The 23638-nt window shown below is 40.3% G+C and overlaps 1 protein-coding gene across 1 annotated transcript; it reads right to left on the bottom strand.

Moving 5' to 3' along the window:
- Window positions 1-400: 400 nt before the first annotated feature.
- Window positions 401-23553, bottom strand: LOC140744530 (uncharacterized). Its single transcript, XM_073076158.1, has 10 exons — window positions 22946-23553; window positions 8956-9090; window positions 8224-8339; window positions 6383-6465; window positions 5727-6058; window positions 5170-5342; window positions 4251-5094; window positions 3404-3663; window positions 2883-3078; window positions 401-2469 (listed from the first exon to the last, which is right to left on the bottom strand). The coding sequence occupies exons 1-10, from the start codon at window positions 23015-23017 to the stop codon at window positions 2350-2352; spliced, it is 2331 nt and encodes a 776-aa protein (XP_072932259.1). The 5' UTR covers window positions 23018-23553; the 3' UTR covers window positions 401-2349.
- Between the last annotated feature and the right edge of the window lie 85 nt (window positions 23554-23638).

The following is a 23638-nucleotide window of genomic DNA, read 5'->3' on the forward strand; positions in this document are numbered from 1 at the left end:
ATTTTAATATCACGCTGCATTGTTACATATACACAAAAAATATTGAACAGCAAGAGTTACATTAAAATGGTTTACAATAAATGAAACATAGTTGCCAGTATTTTATACAATCACTTTCGTGATCAAAGAATCTGATATAAATTATGAATTCAATGCAACACACATGCATATATTTTTTTAAAGATATTTAATTTTTATACTTTAGATTTATACATAGTCAACATATCCCTAGGTAAGTGATCCCGTTTTTTAAATATAATTTTTTTGGAAACAAAGAAATATATAAACGGGGTCTGACAACACATTTTAAAATCTGATTATTGTATTGATAAAATACTAAGCACGGATTAAAATGTTAAACAGTTCTATTGACAGTATACATTTATTGATATTATTAGTTTGCCACATAATATTTATTAGTTTGCCTCACAACATTATTACACAATAAGCATCTTTATTCAATTACAATTTGCTTTGAATAAAAATAGTGTTGCCAGAGTGAGTTACATTAAAGCGTTCCACTAAACGACGGGAATGACCGTGATTGTGTCGATGTCACATTCTAATACACAGAGTGAGAGTAGGCCATATACAATAGTGTCTAGTGGAATGTGGCGATGGTTCGCTAAGATATGGATAATACATTGCGTTCAAATATACACTGATAAGAGGATATTCTCATGACTTTAACAGACGACTTAACCGAGACTTTAACAGATGCATTATTGTTTATATATCAGGAAAAAAATAGCAAAATATTCCTACAACAACACATTTTACTCAACATCGATGAATGTAACTAGGTACTTGTTATATTACATTTATTGTAAACATATATTATGGTACCCAATGTAACCCCTAAATACATATTATATTGTATGGTACTGTACGAAATACTGTAATTTCACCTTGATTATAATGTTACATTTTTTTCATAGAAACGGTGTTCTGATGCATTCAACTGCTATTTACATTAACGCTATATTTACACACACATAACCCATTTTCCAGTTTTTTATAGCTTACAATATTACCACCGTATTTCACTAGTGTATATCGTAAATACTCTGTACATATAGATGTAATGATTTCAGATATCAGTGTAGAATAAATTAGTTCTAAAACATTAACAAAGAAATTTATCTACAATTCTCCTATATTACATTAACCTTTTCAACGTCTACAGTGGGCGATGTCGTTTTAATATCTATGATAGGTCCATTTCATACCTAAATAGTCTGGCCGAAGTACATTACATAATAACTTTAGCTCACCAATAGTTGACCGATTAGTATAGTGGACTATAGAGTCCAGTTAAATAACTATTATCTATCCTGGATGTGGGCAGGTAGCTCGGCAGGTGGGCATCAGAACACCATCGCGGCACGACGTCGAATCGACGTCGCACGCGACATAATACCGCATAACGCTCAATTCTTAAAGTAAACAACATTAATGTCTCTTCAATTTTAATCTCTGTACACATACTTATACGATAAAAGCGCTCACGTCGTTGGTTCATCTCGAACACTTCTGTCCATCGGTAACAAGAGATTCGGACATCAGATTGTACGAAACAAGTTCTTCATTGAACATTCACAGTTGCGTATTTATATATGACACACACGTCCGTTGGCTAAGTGTAGGATCACTGCAATGTTAACGAATAGTCACTTGAGTATTGTTTGTGCAATGCAAATAAGCATTCAAAGCGGAACTGGACCGTCTGATTGTGCTTTATCATGGTTACGATATCAATTTAGAAGTAGGCAACTATTTATACAGATTATTAGACACCTGAAAATAATAAAATATAAAATGGTAGTCAGTGTATATTAGTTATATTCAATTTCATTTATGGATCTTGATCTTTTACTAGTAAATGATATTAAACATTCACTTCTATACATCAACTCATTTTTAGCTAAACTATTGAAAAAACGCCCGTAAAAAATCAGGTGAATTATTAAATAACGTTACGATACAGCACAATCAGTTTACCAATCCATTACTGTCCTCCACCATCACTGTCCAAGCCGCACTAAACGCGCACCCCGTATTGTTCAACCACCGCACACGTATCGCCGCCTCGCCCAGTGTTAGAAGTCCCGAGCGTGCAACAGCGCCGCTTACTAGCACGCCCCGCCGTACCGCCGCCCCGAGCGTGCACTAGCGCCGCCTAGTGGCAGCGGCGCTTACTGGCACGCCCCGCCGCCCTGCCACCTCGAGCGTGCACCAGGGCCGCCTAGTGGCAGCGGCGCCTAGTGGCCGTGCCGCCTAGTGGCAGACGGTGTTGGCGCGTGCGCGGGGCTTGGCGCGCGGCGGCGGCGGCGGCGGCGGCGCGGGGCGCTAGGCGTGTCGCGGACACAGCGCGCGGTAGTCGCGGTGCAGCGCCCAGCGCGCGCGCTCGGCGCACGGCAGGTGCACGCGCGCGCGACACGCCCGCGCCGCGCACGACACTGACGCACCCTGGAAAAGTAAAAAAGGTAATTTTCCAGGAGAGCCAGTTTAAAATTAAACAATGTTTTTGTTTCGAAACCTTTTATTTAAAGGAGAATTAACTTGTGATAAGATTATGTAACCTGTTCTGACAATTGAAATTGTCATTGTCATTTATTTTCATGTTTAAAAAAATGTAGTTTTTAGATCATTTACGAATGAAACAATATTTCTCCGTACTTTTTCTTAAATTTCGTGTTTTTGCACCACTAACTGCGCATGTCGGCATTGTCCGCGTAAATTACACAATAGCAGCCATTAAATGGCTGACAGAATTATCCGCCGTTTAAGTATTTTAATGGCTTCTTTCAATTACAAGGCGGTGACATATCTATACTTATCTATGGCAAGAAAGAGCATATTATGTATTCATGAACGCGTACCTGTTTGGAGCAGTGCGCGCAGCGTGCCGCGCGCGCCGCCCACACGGCGGGCGCCAGCCCCCACAGCCGCGCGCCGGCCGCCAGCACGCCGGGCGCCCACACGCCGCACGCCTCGTGGAACCACACCTCCGCGCCGCCGCCGCCGCCGCCCGCCGTGCGCACGTCGAACCGACGCCGCGACGCCTCGTCCAACGCCCTGGAAACATACAGCATCAACTTTAAGCACAATTTAGATACTCGCGAACGATGCGCCAAATAACTTGCGGAAACAATGACGACTAGGTAAACGCCACATAAAAATACAATCAGATAATCCTTTTAGTTTATAGCGTTAAAGATGGATACCGTCCAAGATTGGGTGAATATTCGGGGCTAGTACCAAATACCCCTAAGTTGTTTACTTTCTGATATTGACATTTTTCGTAGTCGTAGCGCAGGTCGAACGTGCTTGCGTGCAGGCCGCACGCCAACTGACTCATACTCATCGCATTCGCGTCACACTTTACTGAGCACCCACTGACCTGTACTCATCGCAGTCTATATCCGCGACGTACGGGCCGAACAGATCGCCGCGGCCCTGGTGGTGGGGGCCGGCGTCGCAGAACGCACAGAGCCAGGTGACGTCGGGCGTTGTGGCGTCGTAGCGCAGACCCAGCGTGCTCGCATGTAGGCCGCGCGCTCGCAGCCCGTTCCGGCCACGCCACTCCTCCCCGCGCCGCTCCTCCTCCGCGCCCGCGTTCACGACGCACACGGATACCGGTGATGCGCGCGGACCCACAATCTGGATGCAACACGAACGTGAATAAGGATGAGATTTGAAAAAAGAGCGCCAGGATTAAACGATCACTAAAATACGGATTCGTCAGCGATAAATGTCCGAGACTAAAAGTGTATGAAATTCAATCAACTTTTTAGACTCGGGGCCTTATTGAACATCCTGCCCTGGGTCTCATTCAACATTTCCGTCCCAGGCCTGGAACCTAAGAACTGGTCTTAATCCGCCACTGATGTATATAAGATCATTTCGATAGTACGCGCTACGGCCCAAGCGGGTATACATCTTATACATTAATATTGCTATATTTTATATTGGTTAATAGTATGCGTAGGTGCAGTTGCACGTCCCCTGAAAATAATCTCACTCCTTAAATACAATTAACTGAAAAAGGAAACCAACGACATGTTAAATGTTAAAATCCGTTAACTGCTTTTGGGCTATAGGGCGTGGCACAATTTGGTAAAAAAAAAGGGTAAAAACAAGTGAATTTTAGCTTGTCTCTTGATATGATAAATATTTATATACTTTTTTCTATGAGAAAATATTATATAAGACAGGCTAAACATTAATAATAATTATAAAGAACTTACTTGGACGTATGGCCCTCGCGATTTACTCGAACTCGCGTTGCTTCCTGAATCATACGCATCCTTGACAGATTCTTTAGGTTTCTTAATTTTTTCTGAACCCTTCTTTTTAAGCCCCTTCCGTCGGGGCGGGGACTTCTTCCGCGGCGGCGTCTTCTGTCGCGGCGGCGGCTCGTCCACCGCCATGGTGAGCGCCCGCCGCGCGCGCTTCGCCGGCTTCTTGGGCGGGTCCTTCGACGGGACGGATTTTCTTCGATTCCTCGGCTTTGCCGCCTTCTTTTTTGTGGAGTCTACGTCGTCCGCCGTCCCCTCCGCGGGTTCTTCCTCGAGACCGGCGAACATCTTTTCCAGCTGATTCTCCACCTCGACGAAGCTAGCCGCGGTGGGCTCCGCGCTCCTCGCCTCCGCCGCCTCCGTTTCGGCCGGCTTCGCCTCCGACGGTGATTCCACGGGGACGTTGGCGGATTCCGCGGTCGACGTCCGCGCGCTCCGACGTCGGGGCGCCGCGGCCGCGACCGGCGGGGGCGGCCCCGGCTCGGGATTCGCGTCCGGTTTCGGGGGCGATTTCGCTTCGGGTCGAGGAGTTTCGAGCTCCGGAGGCGGGGACTTCCCGGGCGAGTCCGGAGCGGGGGCGGGCTGGGGGCTGGCGAGGACGCTCTCGAGCATGTCGACGGTGACGGGCACGTCGGGCTCGGGCGCGGGCGGCGGCTCCGCGACGGGCTCGCGGCTCGCGATCATGGCGGCGATGTCGTCGATGGTCTCGGCGGAGTTGGCGCGCGTTTTTCTTCTGGCGTGGGGCTCGGGGGCGGGCGGGGAGCGCGGCGAGGGCGGGCGCGGGGGCCCGTTGAGCGCGGCGCGCGGGGCGGCGGGCGCGGGCAGCGGCGAGGCGCGCGGCGCGGCGGGCGGGGCGGCGGGCGGCGCGGCGGCCGCGTGCGGCGCGTCGCCGTTCTCCAGCGGCGGCGGCTCGCGCGGCGGCGGCAGCGGCGGCGGGGAGGGCGCCACGGCGGGCGGCGGGGGCGCGGGCACGCGTATCGTGCGCTCCGGCTTTCTTTTCCGCTTCGAGCCGGGGGGTGCTCCGCAGGAATCCGCCGAGTCCTGAAATGCGGACGAGCGAAATTATTACGTGGAGTGTCGCAAATTCGCAACTAAGTTTTGAGTTTTAATTTTTTTATTTATTGATTTGGGAAACAAACAATTCATACTATATAACATAGGTAAACGATTCATAAATATAAACAAAGGATATAATTACAGTTTCCACTATTAAATTTGACGAAAATATAAAAAGCAAAATAAACATCAAGTACCACAATGAAAAGAAAGAGAAACATATACTTTAAAATAATGCAAAAAAAGGATGTAAAAATCTATTTAAGTTTTTGTATTATTTGTCGTACACTCCTCCTGTAGAAACCTATAGAGTTACAGAAAGGGTCGACGCTTTGAAGGTGCTTTCGATAGAAACATGTCCGAGATTACCTCGTTGGAGGAGGGCGGCGAGGGGGTGGGCGCGGCGCGCGAGTGCACGATGACGGAGTGCGGCGAGGCGGGCGCGGGCGCGGCGGCGAGGCGCTCGAGCAGAGCGTCGACGCGCGCGTGCGCGGGGCGGGCGTGCGGCGCGGCGCGCGCGATCAGGCTGTTGATGGTGGGCGCGTCGCGCACGGACAGCGCGGGCGGCGCGGCGGCCGGCGCGGCGGCCGGCGCGGGCGGCGCGGCGGGCGAGCCGTTGGCGCCGCGCGGCCCGCCCAGCGTCAGGTCCACGCCGCCCCGCGCGTACGCCAATAGCTCCTCGGCGCGGACCAGCTTGTCAGCTGGAAATTCATACGACAAAAATATTATGCAACTCAACACATATTGTGTTCTCATTGTTCTCTATTGTGGCTCACTATGAAGTGCATTCATTGCATGTCTCTATAAATGCGTACCAATGACTTAAGTTTCCTCACAAAGATGAAAACTGGATGTGAAAATGATAGTCCTCACTTCATTAAGTATACACAATTCCAATAATAATTGTTGAATTTTGTGTACCATATGTTTTATAAATTTCTGATGCATAATGAACCTACAACACGTAAAATATCATTGAAAAATAAAGTATTAAAAAAAGACGGAATAAAGACCTCTTTTTTTACCTCTGCCGGTTCCTAGATGTGGGTATAGGTCTGTGGGAGGTAGAGATGCGCCTGTTTTCACATCGCCCGGTGAAGGTGTATGCCTGAAAACATTAAACAGATTTTTTTAATACAAAGAACAATATTATGTAAGAGAAAATATACATACACATATATATACATATTTGACAACATAGACATCTGACTTTTATTAAGGGTTAAGTCCATTATGTTATCTTATTTAAGTTCAGAATGTAAATTATTTAAATAGTATATTTATATATTTAAAAACTATAAACCACATTGGTTGCTTAGGATAATAATTAATCACAAATTTTATTCCAGTTAAAGTAAAAATGTAATGTGTATAGTATTGTAATATAATCTATAAATTAAACTATATAAAGTAAAATTGACACAATCATATATTTTCTACTTGGATATTCTTTTATTTTACACATTATTGTGTGTAATTTGGAACAGAGCGAACATATATTATGTACGTAAAATTTATTTATGGAAGTGCTTCATCAACTGTCGTTTTCGCAATTGTGTACTTTAGCACAAAATAATTTAGTGTTCAATGCAGAAATTTAGTCAATATGTTAAGTAATTTTGTTGAAGCACGTATAATTAAGTCAATTTCAATACTAAATAGGTAACGCGAAAATTATTGCAGACTGCATTATGTACAATTTTTAGATGAAGAAACTTTATACCATAACTATTTTTATGCCACAAGAAATCAAAATATAATCATAGACTTATTTAAAGTCAATGATTATAATTATGCCACAACAGGTAAAAAGAGTAGACTATATAGTTGTAAGTATTTCATATTTTCATTCATACATTAAAATTTCTCAAACTTTGGCTTAATAAAAAAATCTTCTCCAAGTCAAGTAAATGAATATCAAGGCACATTGTTACCTTTTCCTACCTGTTATGGAGTCATTTATGTACTAGGTACGTAAGCACAATGATTGGTAGGGTCTTTGATTTCTTATTTATTTTATACATGACATGGGGTGTTGATTACAATTACATTAGGAATTTTCATTTAATTTAATACTTTTTCAAGTTAGCATTTTTTTCTATTTTTTTAATTTTATTTATTAACAAAATCCACAGCTCTTAAAGTATTGCACAATTTTTTCATGCTTAATCTACTAATAGCCAATTAAGGATTTACATTTTATGAGTATTTTAGATAATAATAAAGTCCGATCACTTACTAACACTAGTTACTATGTATGTATTTGTAATTTATTAACAACCACTAAAGCTATATTAATATGCATAAATGTGTATGTATAAGTATGTACGTGTAGACATGTCTGTGAGTGAAATGTGTATGTGTGTATTTTGTAACAAGTAAGTAATAGATATATAATATATATGAATAAGTTTATAAATAATTCCGTACCAAGCGTGAATAAGTTGACAAGTGGAATATGCACAATTTTATTGCATCTATGTGCAGAATTTGGTGAGAATTATTTAAATGTTTACAAGTGGCTTGTGTATGGTAGAAAAACCCGTTAACTTACCTATTTACTCACCATATAGGTAATTCAAACAATTTTAATGTTTATTACGATTGAAAAATATAAAATGTGTATATATACACATTTGTATAAGTAGGTCGTATCAATATATTCACGCCTGGTACCCAATTTAAGTAATACTATAGTATTCAATTAATATTGTCCTAACCTCCTGTTTGAATGACGTCTTGCTAGAGTGAAATAAGTCAATTTTGCTAAACATTTTATTATAGGTAGGTTCCCATTAAAAATGTTAACGTAAGGACGCAATGACGTTACACGTTACAACTTAAAGATTTTGTTACGTGTTGTTACCTCAGCATGTGCTTCTCGGGCGGCGTGGGCGTGTGTCGGTAGAGCTCGGGGGGCGTGGCCGTGTGCCGGAACACCGAGTTGCTCGCGCTCTTCATCGCCTGCAATTGCGAGAGGGCCTACCCACATCATTATTAAGCATTGTTTTAAACTGGTATTATAGGCTTTAACTAGTATCCACGTGAAAAATAATTTCGGGCCCTAATGCTTGGTTCCTACATAGAAACAATTTCTAGATAAGCATTGCGGATTATGCCATATTTAGGTTGTTGTAAAGGCATAAATTGTGCAGTTTTATACTATATCGGGTCAAATCCGGACCGCGATTCACTATTGTTCAACCCTGTATGATATTAAGATGTACGTCTATGGTGTGAAACTATCCTCCTAACAGCTGATAGTCGTTGTCAGTGCAAATAGGGCATTGGTTTGACTTATTTGGTTCTCTAGGGTGTGCCCTCTTTGCCCGGGCAAATTCTCAAGGGCGTGGACACCCGTATCTTTACTTACATAAAAATCCCACTTTCGTATGCTCGTCTATAAAACTCGAAAAATAGTCGATGTTAATAAAATAATAATAGTTAATAAATTAAATTGCTAAATTTTCCCAAAGTTGCATTTTCTATAAGAGTGTTTTCATGTACTCCCATCCCGACGTTCCCAAGTGTACTATCAAACTATACTATAGCGAATTGTACCATAGTTTGTGGGTATTAAAAAATCCAGCGTACTCACTTGCAGGGGGTCCGGGGGCGAAGGCGCGGGCACATGGTAGAGGTGGGGCGGCGGCGTCGGCGTGTGCCACGTGACGCCGCGCTCCGACGCCATGTGGGCCTGGGGCGCGCGCGCCAGCAGATTCGCCACCTGTAACTGAGTGCGACGCTACGTTAATGATAAACCACTGTCGGGCAAAGTGTTAAAGCCTAACTGTTGTTTGGTCAGGTCTTTAGGGCTAACCGCTGTTCTGTCGTTGACTGTCGGCGGCACGAGTTGTCGCATGTGTGTTAACTCTCTTAGGAGGTGTTTTTAGGCAATGACTCAATACTTAACAATGGTGCACGGATTGGTGGAGATCATACTTTGCGATCTCTCCTTTATAAGATTTTTATTACCTACAGGTTTCTTCACGATACACAGTTTTTTTCACCGCTATAGCACTGTTTTATAATATAGGAGTAGCAGACGAGCATGCAGTCCACCTGATGGCCGGTGGCTATTGCCGCCCATGGACATCTGTAATCAACCCCAGATAGTATTAGATATTCCTACCTGAGGTCGGCCATAGATGCGCCGCTACCCCTGAGGACTAAGCTGAAACGCCTCGGAAAAGTCTGTCTCCCTTGCCACACCCTTCAAAACTGAACACAGCAGCGCTTAATGCTGCTGTTATTAGGTAGAAATAGGTGTAGCGCTGGTGGTATTAACAGTAACATTATAATCAACACCATTTCATAGAATTGATAAAATTCTGATTTAATTGGCAATTAATTAATTACGATATAAATCCGCTACTAATATTTCATTTTTCTTTTGTGTTTTAATGGAAGAACTTCCAAATATCATGTTTTATATATAATGTCTTCGTTTATAAATATGGCGATGAAGCGTTAAGTAAACTTATAAGATTCGGTTATCTAACGAGTAGTGTTTATTGAGACAAAAATTCAGGCCCCGTTGATATCGACCGGCATTTAACGTGTCAGACACGGCCCATGTCAAACCAAATCATATTTTTCTATGCAAAATATTGATAAGTACGGCATGGTGATACACTTTGTATAGGCAAATACTATTTTTTCAGTAAGGTCACGAATCTGTCATACTCTATGTGTAGATGTTAAATAAAAGAATCACTCTAGTTAGCTCTCGTGCGACTAAAATTTTCTACCATTTCCATTACAGAATTTAGAGCCGAATAAAAGTGGCAATATCTCTTATAGCTTTCTAAGGGTTATATGAAACGAGGACGTGTTTAACCCTTGTCATCCCTACACTTTTCCGACTAAAAGATTAATGAATGCGATGGGATAACTGCGACGAGGACATCTGAAGTTTTTCGAGATTAAGTATTAATATTATGAAAACATTGTTTTGGTATCATATTTATAAATATGGTTATGTAGGTTATTGAAAGTAGGTACTTAATATTATAATAGCTATCTGATATCATTTAGGCTACAGTACTGTTGCGGTGTTAATTCCGAGAACTAAGTCAGAATGGCTATTATAAGTGCGTCTGCTTTATTCTCCCTTCAAACACACACCGCAGCGCTTAACAGTGCTGTTATAAGCATGTAGCTGTGGTGCCTTCGAGACGAACGACGAAGCATTTATCATCATAAAATATAAGTACCGCTCAATAAACATGTAAACTTCTTTGATTATTCTAATTCAGATTACAGATAAGAGCTTGCGACACCAGCGTGGCGTACCAACGCGTAAGTGGCACGTCACCATCTGGATACGACCTAAGATTAGAAAATGCGATAATTCGCAATTAAGTCCGCGGGGAAACAGGGTCAATGAATCCATTCGGCCTGGTGACGCGTAATCTGTTGCAAAAACTGTTTAGGCTTATACTCCAACTATGATATTTTATGGTTTGGCGTCGATCATAAATGAGTAACGCCAATTTGGCTGCAAAAGATCAAAAATTGACTGTTCCCACTAGACCGAAATTGTCAAAATAATTCGTTCTATATTTAAATTTTGACAGGACTAAGTTAAATCAGCTCAGCCAGGACTAATCCTCAAAACAGGTTAATTCCAGAGCCGTAGACATATAAGTCCGTGTAGTCCCGAGACCAGAATAGGGCTATGGTATCTCCCTCTTGTCGTAAGAGGCGGCTTAAACGGGTTTCGGGGTTGCGGGCGGCAAGAGTGGGATCTCGAACCGTCCAGCAAACAACCCCGGAAGGACTGCGGTTTGTGTGGTCGCATATCGCTGTAATCACCAGAGGACGTTTCCGTTCCGTTTGTGTTCCTTTGGGGATCATGGAGTTCTCCAATAAGCGCCGAGGACGGCCAACTTGGTTTAGTGCGGTAAAGTCCTTGGTTTAGTGCCACATACCCCGGCGTCGCTCCCACGGCCTCGGGTTAGAAGGTTTCTCATCTCCTCTCGTCAACGAAAAAAAGATATATAAATAAGTATATGAATATTAAACAAGTCAAAAATACCACGATCGTAGACTGAAAATTCAATATAATGGACATAAGCTACAATATCGATTGCTAGTTCTCTACTCCACTGTTGTTTTGTATTATTCATACAAGCATTCTTCATTCGACGAGCAGTAAAAATGCATATCGTTTCAGCCCTTTCACCGTTAAACTGCTATATAATTCATTGGAACTTATAACGTCAGACGTCTGTAACGTATGTTTACAAGTTCTTATTCTTATCGCCATTATCATCGACCCAATGATTCCACAGCTGGGCATGGACTGTTCAGAATAAAAGTCATAGTCCAACCCTGGCCTTATGTGGTCACGTCATAGTATGAAGTTCATACATTCCACACACGTGCCCCTGTGAGATTTTACATATTGTGTTCGTCCTTGTTCACAAATAAATCAGGAATATCAAAATTTTTCTTTTACCCTTATATGTCCCGTGATGTACAAGATCACATGTTTTTCGCTTTCGCTTAGGCTTATCGGGAAGATTTCAGTCTCAGAATCCATAATTCATACCATTTAAAACTAGGTCAAATCCATATTACTAATTAAAATTTCAGTATCAATAATATTGTGTAATATGTATAATATTATATGGCATGTTAACAAAATTTATCATAAAGATTACGAGCGTAGGTAAATATTATTTTTATTAATTAGAAAAGATTATCTTATGGATTTTTGTATGTTGAAGAACCCTTAGATGTAACAAGAATATTTGCAATTAAACCAAAGGAGTTGTAGGAAGAACACTTTGAGGGACACATTTGGGCCTCCTCTTTGTATCGAAAGCCTTAGGAGGAAGAGAGTCTTCAACTATTCAGAATTGAACGAACCAACGCCAACTAATGTCCATACTAGGAAAATGAATCACCTGAACAAATTTCTCGGAATCTGTTTCCGTAAATCAATAGCTTGGGAAATGGACTTCAATCCGATTACAGAAAAATATTAATTACTATGATATGTTCTGCCTTGTAACTGGTGTTAAGCGTTGATGGGTACTTGTTTATAGGGTAAAGTATAATGGATGATGAGGATTGGCAGTTCCCACTTACCATCAGGTGAACTTCTTACTTACTTGTTTCTTTAAATTCATAAAAAGTAAAGAGGAGTGTAACCGGACATTTAAAGACGTTCTATCTTAAATAGTTTATAGACGCTTGCTACTTCTGATAACTAAGTTAAATGACTCGAAAATGTTAATCTTTACCATACTCTTGAACTACAACACAGCGGTGCTACACTCCTGTCGAAGGCAGTCATCGGTACGACAATCGTACCAATGCAAGCAAATGTCGAGTCCTACCACCTACAATATACTATTGTTTTACCCTCTCAGCAACAATGCCTCAGCGTCACACGTCTCGATAGCGATATATCAGTTTCGCAACCCATACTAGTTGGATGACAGTTACTGGCATTTTATCTTGAACGCTTCCGGCGAATGACTATCCTTGGCACTATTCGACTAATGGATGCAATAGCGCAACGCAAAACAACCTCAAAACCACCACTGCTAATAATAATATCATTAGTTGTTGTCCAACGATAGGCTAAACTAAAATAACCTAACTTTTCTTTAGTTTCATGGAAATGTTTGTCAAAAATTTAAGAGTAATTTGCGTCGAAAATGTATAATTTTCAGTTTTAGTTTAGATGTCATTATTAACATTAATACAACTATAAATACAATAAATCAGCTATTATTGGTAAGTAATAAAGCAAAGGAGAAGTGTAATTGCCGAAATTCGACTAAATATCAGACATATTTGCCTAAACAAAGTAAAGTAATTCACCCAATTCAATGACGACGAACGGCCGACCGACGTGCTGACGACACCTGAGGGGCTCGTCGGTTTTACTCCATCTCTGTTTTTATCTTCAGCAGAACTGAAGGAGACCCTCACTTTACTTCTATCACACACTTGCACAAACATTTAAACATCAAATTCAAGTACTCGAAATCACTCAATATACTCCTTATCACATGACTGTTTGTCGTCGTCGTCATTATTAAATTGCTCCACTTATTATACACTTCTTCATTCTACGACAGATTTAAGTTTTTCCGGTACGTGATTATATATAAACGAATGCACCAACATCCGCATATTTATGTGAGTATGATACATAATTGTGACTTCCGGCTTGTATAATTATCTGTTTAACGACCCACATATAATGTGACTGGTTTAATCTGGATCATCGTAATCATCATTATTCTATTGAAGGTTTAAGACTATTGCATCATGCCGGCCAAGTTCTTCTTTTTTCTTTTTCTTACATGAGATTGTCGGAGCGAACGAGCATACAGTACACTTATTGAACGGCATCAATGTCACCCATAGATAACTGTTACAAACTCCACATAGAACGGGATTACTACATGAAGCCGATCACAGATGCTTTGCCACTCCCGAAGATTAAGATGGTAGCCTCATTTATCCTCACCCTTCTACCGAACTACAGAGTTTGAAAAGACATTAAAAAATATCCAATTTTATGTGTTTATTTCGATTGCCCCTGTGCTACTATGAACATATATATTATTGCTTTGTATTTCAAATATAAATGTTTGTATGTGCGGTTTAACCAATTTCATTGTTGGATATGACTAAAACCACCTGACAGCATTGCTTAACCAGCAATTTAATGAGCCGTCATCATTTGTCGTTGCCAATGTATCCTTTGGTGCATGAAAAGGCACATGATGAAACATGAACAACCGCCAATCATAACAGAACTTGTGCTCTTCATCTGACATTAAATAAACAATGTAGACGATGAATGTTATAGTCCAGGCCGGGACTCCTATTTGAGGTTGATCCTAGATACTGCTGAGAACTAAGATGAAATGCCTAATATATTACCGAGTGGCAGCTCCTTGGGTTAAGGGGCAAGACATCTTCTCTAATTTAAAATCATGAAGGCCGGCATAGTTTCAGTAATATGAGGAACCTTTTACGACCCACTTCCGAGCCGGCATACGTACATTTCTTCCAATAGGAAGATTTATTTCGCCAACAAATTTTTAATGACTACTTTCGGCTGGATCGAGCCCTAGCCTACGAGTATCTCTGCCTCAGTACACACTTCAAACCAGGATGAATTTACATCTAATTTAATCTATACAAACTTTGGATAACACGTTAAGCTTATCAGTCCCAATTATCATTGGATCGCAGTCGTGCCTTGCAGACGGTTACTAAAACGTTCTTACACAGTTTTATAGTATAGTGGAAAGGTTCAGCATCACCAGCAGAAGAATTAGCATTTCTTAAAGATATGTATTGTTAACGTCATATGGCCTTCTTTATAGCAAAATTGCAAAAAATTAGGCCACATATCCTTGTCATATATGTACAACTTTGTACCAAGTTGTTGCAACAGACGTGTCACAAAATGTATAAACGATACCGTTACTTATCATTAGCGTATGCCATGAAAGTATACACCTAAGCTGTTCAATTATTACTTAGGCGTGAAGCAATTGGTATTTAGTGCACAGCTGAATGATTTAGCAAAGTCGGTGTAGCAGTTGTGAATTATGCTTTCGGCGATGTCCTGTAGTAAAGTATCAGAATCGACTCCTAAACGTTTCTACATTCACTGCGTTATGAGGATTTCCTGTCGTAGGTGCCATGGACACATACGTAGACGAATACAAGAACTTCCAGACTTAGAACAGAAATCTAAATTCATCATTCAGATATCTGCCTGGACGGGGATTGGGAATCCAGGACCCTCTGTTCGTCATATCGGTTTGGTGACCGCTTCGCCTCGCGGGTCGTCAAAATAGGCGCGACCGAATATTCGTCACTTCATTCCTGTTGCCATGCTTAGCGTGGCAGAGAGGTTAAGGGCATATCCCACTGCGATGGTCAGTTGCGGATTGGTAGACCTTACACACCCTTGCGATGTTTTTTTTATGAATTCCTAGGAGTGCACGTTTCCTGAAGATGTTTTCGTACGCCGTTTAGGCAAGTAATAGTTCATTTTTAATCTCGCTTGGGACTCGAACCTTGGAACCCGAGAAGCCGAGATTCTAACCATTAGGTTATATCGCTACTGATGGCATTTCTTTTTATATGTAACCTAACGATAAGGCAGACGGGTTACCTGATGGAAAGCAGTCATCGTCGCCTATGGACATTTGCAACACCAGAGGAGTCGCCAATGCATCGTCGGCTTTGAAGGAGAGCTCTTTTTACAGCCCTCTTGAAGAGCCCCATGTCATAGTTCTGAGGGAATACCACAGGAGGAAGTTCATTCCACATATTGCACGTACGCACGACCCGCTCCAGAGAGTTCTCGATTTCAACACAAGTCGGATTCTGCTTTCTTCCACGTATGTCCGAGAGGTGTTCATGTGGAGCTCTTGGCAATCAGGGTGCAAGGTGAATTGGTGTATTTCGTTGAACATTGCCTACGGTGAGCGCAAACTTTTGTTGCTACAGGGCTTAACTGAGAATAATATTTAAAAAATAGCTTAAAACATAACGTGGAATTTTCTAGAAAATTTAGTAACGCGGATTTCTATCTAAATCCGCTATCAGATGCAAAGACGTTGGATTCATTTTACAAAAATGGAAATAAAATACAGAGCACCTTTTCATCTAACTGGATTATGAAAATACGTCGCATTTTCAAAGAAAAATCGTAGGTAAAAGATTAGTCGAGGGCATCAAAGGCGACAGATCCCTCTACAGGCTTAGGATAAGGAACTTAAGGGTAAAATCAGTCTTTTTCCTACTGAGCGATAATGCCCTGTAGTGTATATGGCGGTGGTGAAGGGAAGAGATGTAAGGGGTGATGGTTATATTTTTATTTATATTTTATTATGCCTACTATGCTTGTTGTTTATGAATTATGTACAATTGATTATGAATGTAAATCTTAAGATGTTGTGAAATTGAAAAAAAATGAGGGCGTTACAAAATACCTGATTCGGAAAGGGAGCGATAGACGATGAGACCATATGAACCAACTGAAGGGTGTGAAGGGTGAAGAGAGATAGATTAGATCCTCACAAAGCGACGAGTTCATAAAGTCACTGTCTTGCTTTGTGTTAATGACTGTGGTAGATAAATCATTTACAGGAAGACTCTTGCCCATCTAACGGATTTAATCCCTTAATTTAATCACATGACCTTGAAACTCATTCCCTAATTTCCCTACGTAATTCAAAATCTCATGGTTATTTTTTCATAAAATAGTAATGTCCTTTCAATGTCTATAGACTATGGTGACGACATCATATGACATATGTGTAGGTAATTTTAATAATTTTATTCATGAAATAATAAAAATTATTTTGAAGTATACTTATAGTGCATACTTATTAATCCATGAATAAAATTTGCTCGAAAATGTATTGTTTAATAAATAATCCGATAGAGAAGGTATAACCTTCAATAAAAATTAATTCATTATAAACGTTTAACAATACAAGAAATTCGAGGAAATTATTTCCAGTTTCATGTTTGAATAATTCATAGATTTACAACAAACAAACTGACGGCCTGTCTAAAGTTACATGACCATTTTGCCAAATTGGATATACGCATCGGTTTAATATCTAATTAATGATATCTGACAATATGTCGTGTGGTGACTCTAGTCTAATCTATAAAATCTAGAAGATGGTAAAGGGAGACCAGATGCATTCTACTGTTCTACCGTACTTTTCGTAGGGTTGGGTAAGGCAGGGTTATATGAGGCATTCCCATCTAGTGATTAGCAGTAACTGTGGTCGATAGGCAGTAGTACTCTTGACATAATTATGTGCAAAACGCATAGCCAAGCGCGATTACTATAGACAAACAGGGTAAGCATCCTGCCCTCCCTCGTTTCCTACTCAGAAAAGTCCCAAGTCCAAGATGCGGCTTCCATGGGGGATGAATGAAATTCATAGGGGATGAACCTATATAGACTTCTAGAAAATATTATATATTTTTGTAAACTCGCCTCAGCATCGGGGGCAGAGGGGCTGATAGGTTACGACCGCACAACCATATCGCACCACAATGAAAATCATTTTTAACCATTCTCACGTAAAATAAATTTGAATTACATAAAACTAACATCCAAATAACACATAACGTGCATTATATTTATGCGTAAAAATACCACAAGTATAGTAAAAAAATGTTATTCAGAGAATTCTAAAAAGGTTTCCATAAATTCTTTATAATAAAGAAGGTCAGTCTATTATACAATTCCTTTTAAAGTTAATACATATACAAACGATAGGTGTATTTCTAGCAAGGTTTTATCGACCAATTGCTATATTATTAATATCTTTGAGAATTGACAGCATTCGAACTTGGAAATGAAAGTACTTCTTGTACATTTATTGAATCTGTAGCAGATTTTATTTCATATAATAAGGGAGTACCAGATGAGCATGCAGTCCACCTAATGGTAAGTGGCTACTGCCGCCCATGGACATCTGCAATCAACCCCAGATAGGATTAGATATTTCTACCTGGAGTCGGCCACAAGTGCGCCGCTACCCCTGAGGGCTAAGCTGAACGCCTCTATAAAGTATGTCTCCCTTACCACACCCTTCCAACCAGAACACATCAGCGCTCAACACTGCTGTTATGAGGCAGAAATAGGTGTGGCGGTGGTGCCACAGGAGTCGAACCACTAAGGGTTCTACCACCTTCAAAGATGTATAAATTTATTATAAAAAACAGAAAACCCGGAAATCGCTCCGGGTTATGTGGGATTTTTGCCGCACTAAAACCCCCCCGGTGGCCGTCATCAGTGCTTGTTGGAGAACTCCGGGATCTCCGATGGAACACAACCGGAGTCCTCCAAGCGCGATGCCCCTATCAGGCTCTGTCCTGAGGAGACCAGTTTACGCTCCTCCCGCACACCTTGTGTTTACGACGGTATACGGCCACACACCGCCGTCCCTCCCGGGGTTGCTTGCTGGACGGTTCGAGCTCCCACTCTTGCCGCCCGCAACCTCGGAAGCCCCCTTTTAGTCGCATTTTATGACAGGCAGGGGATACACATATTACCTACCAACATATGCAAGCAACCAAAGCAGTCCCATTAAAAAGTTTTGAACTGATAGAACTAATACGTTTCGATTGGACTATAACCAACACACGTACTTCTACTATGAATCATTTCTTTCGTTTCGGTGGAAGTGTGGATGCCGGTTGACGGTTATGTGGCGACTATTGTCCTTACCAAATAGCAATGCTTTAAAGCGGTTGCCAGCAGAGCTTATGTTCTATATGGAGTAGGTCACAGATGTCCATGGGCGGCAGCTGCCATTTACCATCAGATAGGTCATATGCTCATTTGCTACTTCTAGTTAGTTAAATCATTGAATAAAACACAGCAGCGCAAGCATATACTACGACAAAGGAATAGGGCAAATACTTTTAATTTGTAAACCTTTATGTACTACGAGTACATCGAAACGTGGTTTGCAACAAACTACCTATCTGGCACACCTCACCTGATATTAAGTATTAACAATAATTAACACACACAGGATTTATATGCCAAATTACTAATATCGTTAATTCTTAAGAAAGCCCGCCCGTAAACAATATCAGTAAGTAATAAATACGCAGTAGGAAATCCCAGAAGCTTCCGATGAATCTACGTATTTCGATCATTCAATATACGCCTGTAATAATAATATATTCAATGGTACCAATGATCCCAAATTCGGCAATTTCTGCTTACAAGAAATTATCATTTTTTTATTGTATAGGAGTAGCAGACGAGCATGCAGTCCACCTGATGGTAAGTGGCTACTGAGTTTAACTATGTCTCTCTTACCACATTTTTCAATCCAGAACACAGCAGTGCTTAAACACTGCTTGTTATTAGGCAGAGATAAGTGTAACGGTGGTGCCGCCGGAGTCGAACCACAAAGGGTTCTACCACCTTCCAATAAGCAAAAATTGGATATATTAAGGGCAATGGTATTCTTATAACCAAAACAAAATAGGTATAGTCCACGTAAAACTGCTAGTCCACTCTGAATATAGAAATGAATCGCGTCGCCGCAGCAAATTGCACCTGCTCGCAACAACTTCAGAGCGGACGAGCAGTTTTTCGCGGACTATATATGCAAGTAATAATAAGCTCAATGTCAATATACCACTATATACCACCACCACCTCTGTCTACAAATGTCTATTATTCAAGAGTGACTAAATTAGATACTTGTTTGTTCTAAAGAAATATGTGTACGATTTCTTAAATAGGAACTATGAGTATGTATGAATATTTAAATGTCTGATATTTAACACAGAATTTTTCAAATTGTGTGTTAAATATCATTTTTTTGGTAACATATACAAAAATTAATATTATTTAAGAATCCAAATAAATGCTATCCACAAGACATTAATACTGTACATTTAATTTACTTAACAATTATAATGCATATTAATACTGAATAATAAATACTTCTTGCCAAAGTCAATTGCGTAAAGTTTATTGATAGTTCACTTAGTAACAACAAAAAATAATAAATAAACATATTTTCTACTATTAGACTCTTTTTTTTCTTTATAAGATAGAGTTTTTTTTATAAGTAGTAAATTAGTTTACAATCCACCAGATGGTAAGTGGTCACAGCCGTTCACAATTATTTGTTACCAACTCCGCATTGAACAGAAGTTCTACCTAAAGTCAAAATATACAAATTTGCTGCCACTTCAGAGGCACTGCTGTCTGTTAGGGAATGCAATCCCGATCTCGTGAGATCCCGTGTAATTTTTCGGGATCAATCCCGAAGCATAATATGACGAGATCTCGTTCGAGATTGACGGGATTGTGGAGGAACAAAGGGGAGATATTTGCAGTTTGTATATAATTGTTAAATCACGCTGTTGTCAACCAGTGTTGAGTCGAAGAGGGCCTTCTCAGCAGCTGGCTACATTGCAAGGGATATTAGATGCCAGTTGGCAGATAGTACACTTGATACTCCTTGTTTTTTAAGAAGTTATTTTCAAAATCACCCATAACTACTTTTTAATCTTTAACTATTATATACCTTGTTTTGAGCAGTGATAGCCTAGTGGTTAAGAAACTCGGCCTCTCGATCCGGTCCGAGGTTAAAATATCAGGCACGCGCCTCTGATTTTTCAAAGTTATGTGCGTATTAAAATTAATTATCACTTGCTTAAACGGTGAAGGAAAACATCGTGATGAAACCTGCATACCTGAGAGATTAAAAAAAATCTCAAAGGTATGTGAAGTATATCAATACGCACTTGGCCAACGCGGTGGACTATGGCCTAATCCTTCTCATTCTGAGAGGAGACCCGTGCCACGCAGTGGGACAGTGATGGGTTGTTGATGATAATTATGATACCATGTTTTGATTATTTTAGTAAAACTGTTAATTATTTCGTCACTTTAGTTAAATTAAAGGATAAAGGTTTTTGTTTCCAATAATATTTTGTTTTATTTAACCTCACTATAACCAACAAGCAGTTTTCATCTATACGTGGGATTGTGATTGGGACTAATCCCGCGGGATCTCGACTTTACGATCTCGACTCGGGATTGCATTCACTGCCTGTGTGTGGTTGTGTGTGTGTGTGTGTGTGTGTGTGTGCGCGTGCTTGCTTGCGTGCGTGCGTGCCTGCGCGTGTGTGAGTGCCTGCCTCCCTGGTCAATCCATACTGTGATCTATAGTACCAACCATAAAAGCAGCTAACAATTTTTTATGGCATACCAGCTACATCTATTTCTACAGAATAACAATGTTATGCTCTGCTGTGTTCTGGATTATACCGTATTTGGACTTTGGTAAGGGAAGGTGGTAAAACCCTTTGTAGTTCGATTCTGGCAGCACCAATGTCACACCTATTTCTCCCTGAAAACATCAGTGTAAAGCGTTGCTGTTCTTCACCGAGGCATTCCAGCTTAGACCTCAAGGGTATTGCCATATCTTTGGCCGATCTAAGGAAGAATCTAATTTTATGTAATGTTCAGGTGCAGCGGTAACTTACCATCGGGTGGACTGGATGTTTGTTTGCTACTTCTATGTTACCCAAAAAGGCAGTTCTTTTCTTATGCATGGTATTACTTATACTGGAACCAAATATATTATTGAAACAGTTGTCATGCAGCAATCTAAGGCTGTAGTGTTCTGAAATGTAGGGTGTAAATTTGAGACACTAAAATGAGCTGTTTAAAATTAGTAGTGATTAAATCCGGTTGTTGTCAACCCATTATTGTCCAGCAGCTCGGAACCGGTCTACCCTCAGACTGAGAAGAGTTTAGGGCATAGTCCATCATAGATAGAGTTAACTCACCATTGAGAACTATCAGAAACTATAAGGTGTATAGGTTTCTTCACAACATGACAGTTTTTAAGCAAGTGAATATTAATTTTTAATATACACATTGCTTAGAAAATCAGAGGTAACCTGGCGTTCAAATCTCGGATCCCCAATTGGAGGTTAAGTTTAGAACCACTGGGCTATCACTACTTTATAACAGGTGGACCTGTTATATTCGGGGTCACTTTAAAATTTCCATAAACGGCAGTCACCTTTACCTAACCTTAGGTCAAAAGTTTTTGTTGTTTCTATTATATAATGTATTAACTTAGGAAAATGTTTGAATGAAGTTACAGACAGCCACATAAATTATTAAATGGTTACAATGGGATAAGCAAAACCAAAGAAAGTTGGATTGACCTTGCTTTAGCATAGACATCATATCTATCACCTCAAGGGGGTCAATCCAAATGGTCATTATTTTATCAATATGCAAAGAATTTTTATTTTGTAAATAAATGTACAGAATGTACTGTACAAGGTTTATAATCTATAAATATGTATATATTTATTTTAAATATTGAAAAAATATAATATATTATGGTCCGTGTGGCAAAATTGCAAGCATAACTAATAATTTAATATAATTATTTAAGTCTTATAGTTATACTGTAAGTAACATGCTCCTTAAGATTTATTACTTTAATTTTTTTTGGATAATTATGTTTAAGGTTTTTTAGGTGTGACAATAAGAATATTTAATTATTTTAATAATTGTTAATGTTTACACTAGCATTATTGCACAAATGATTTTGTTAATTAATACAGACACTACATTTTTTTATTCATTAAAACATGGTAAATATTGAACATTAAGTTTACAATGTACTGGCAACATTGAAAGGAAAAGCAGAATGTGCATATGCTTTAACCTGTTTCACTGCTGAAATTGTAAACATTATCAACACAAACAGCTGATCCAATTGCCCACATACAACACCTGCTCTCACTGTATGAATATTGTAATGTCTGGTTTAACTACGATTTCGAAGCAAGAATTAATTTTAATTATTATTCCACAAAAACTGTTAGTGTTAAAGTTCAATGACGAATCGTATTTTATTTTCGTGTTTGTTAGCGCACATAGCCTCGACACAGTATATGCATGCGTTATTTTGATAATAAGGCTTTAGTCATATCGTTAACTCGTAAATGTTTATGAAAATGCAATAAAGGTTATGAAGTATAAATGAAAAAAGAATAAAAGGCACCACCTGCAGAGGGCTCCAACCAGGGGCGAGTTGCGACTGTCGACCATTGGGATTGTGCTGGGAACCGCCTGACATTGTGCGCGTACTCCTCGCGGCACTGTTTACAACGAGTAATTAGCTCCGAACCGTCCACAAACACGCCTTCAGTCCACCATAATGATGCCGGCAACTTTCAAGCCTTCGCCCGCGTAACTGCACTGCCTTACGACGTGTACAGAAACTCCTGAAACGTTCTCATATGCAAAAGTATTTTACGCGATTATCCACCATTTCTCAACACTGTTCTCCACTAATGACAACACTTATACACTGTCTGTGAGACGTTCAATTCAAAGAAAACCACATTTATTTTATGTGTGGTATGGTGTTCACGAAACTGATGCTCACTTCGCGTGACATTTTGAACGCATTTATGGTTTGAAAATAAGCACTATAAACACATAAAAAGACTTTTTTAGTATTCGACGTACTACGTTCACTGTGCCTTACCGTGGAAATTGTTAAATATCACCGTTATGTTGGAGAAAAATGCAGTTTTTACGAAACTAGGCACAAGGATCACGTCCAACAATGGTGGCCGATTGGGATTTTGAAAGCACGCTCAGCGCCATCTTGTGGCAGTACCATCAAAATATTATGAACTGTCGGTAAAGCAGTTTAACGGAAACATGCTTACTTTTCATTGTCTATGGGTTA

Source organism: Epargyreus clarus, unplaced genomic scaffold (assembly GCF_041222505.1).
Source record: "Epargyreus clarus isolate Ecla_fem2 unplaced genomic scaffold, WU_Ecla_fem_2.2 ptg000008l, whole genome shotgun sequence".
NCBI lineage: Eukaryota > Metazoa > Arthropoda > Insecta > Lepidoptera > Hesperiidae > Epargyreus > Epargyreus clarus.

Bases quoted from the DNA above. Each gene is read 5' to 3' on its own strand.
- LOC140744530 (XM_073076158.1), bottom strand. From the start codon at position 23,017: ATGTCAGGCGGTTCCCAGCACAATCCCAATGGTCGACAGTCGCAACTC. The intron at 6,059-6,382 runs GTAAAAAAAGAG...ATGAATTTCCAG, and splicing joins ACATCTAGGAACCGGCAGAG to CTGACAAGCTGGTCCGCGCC. The intron at 5,095-5,169 runs CGCGCCGCCCGC...GCGCGCCGCGCT, and splicing joins GACGCGCCGCACGCGGCCGC to CAACGGGCCCCCGCGCCCGC.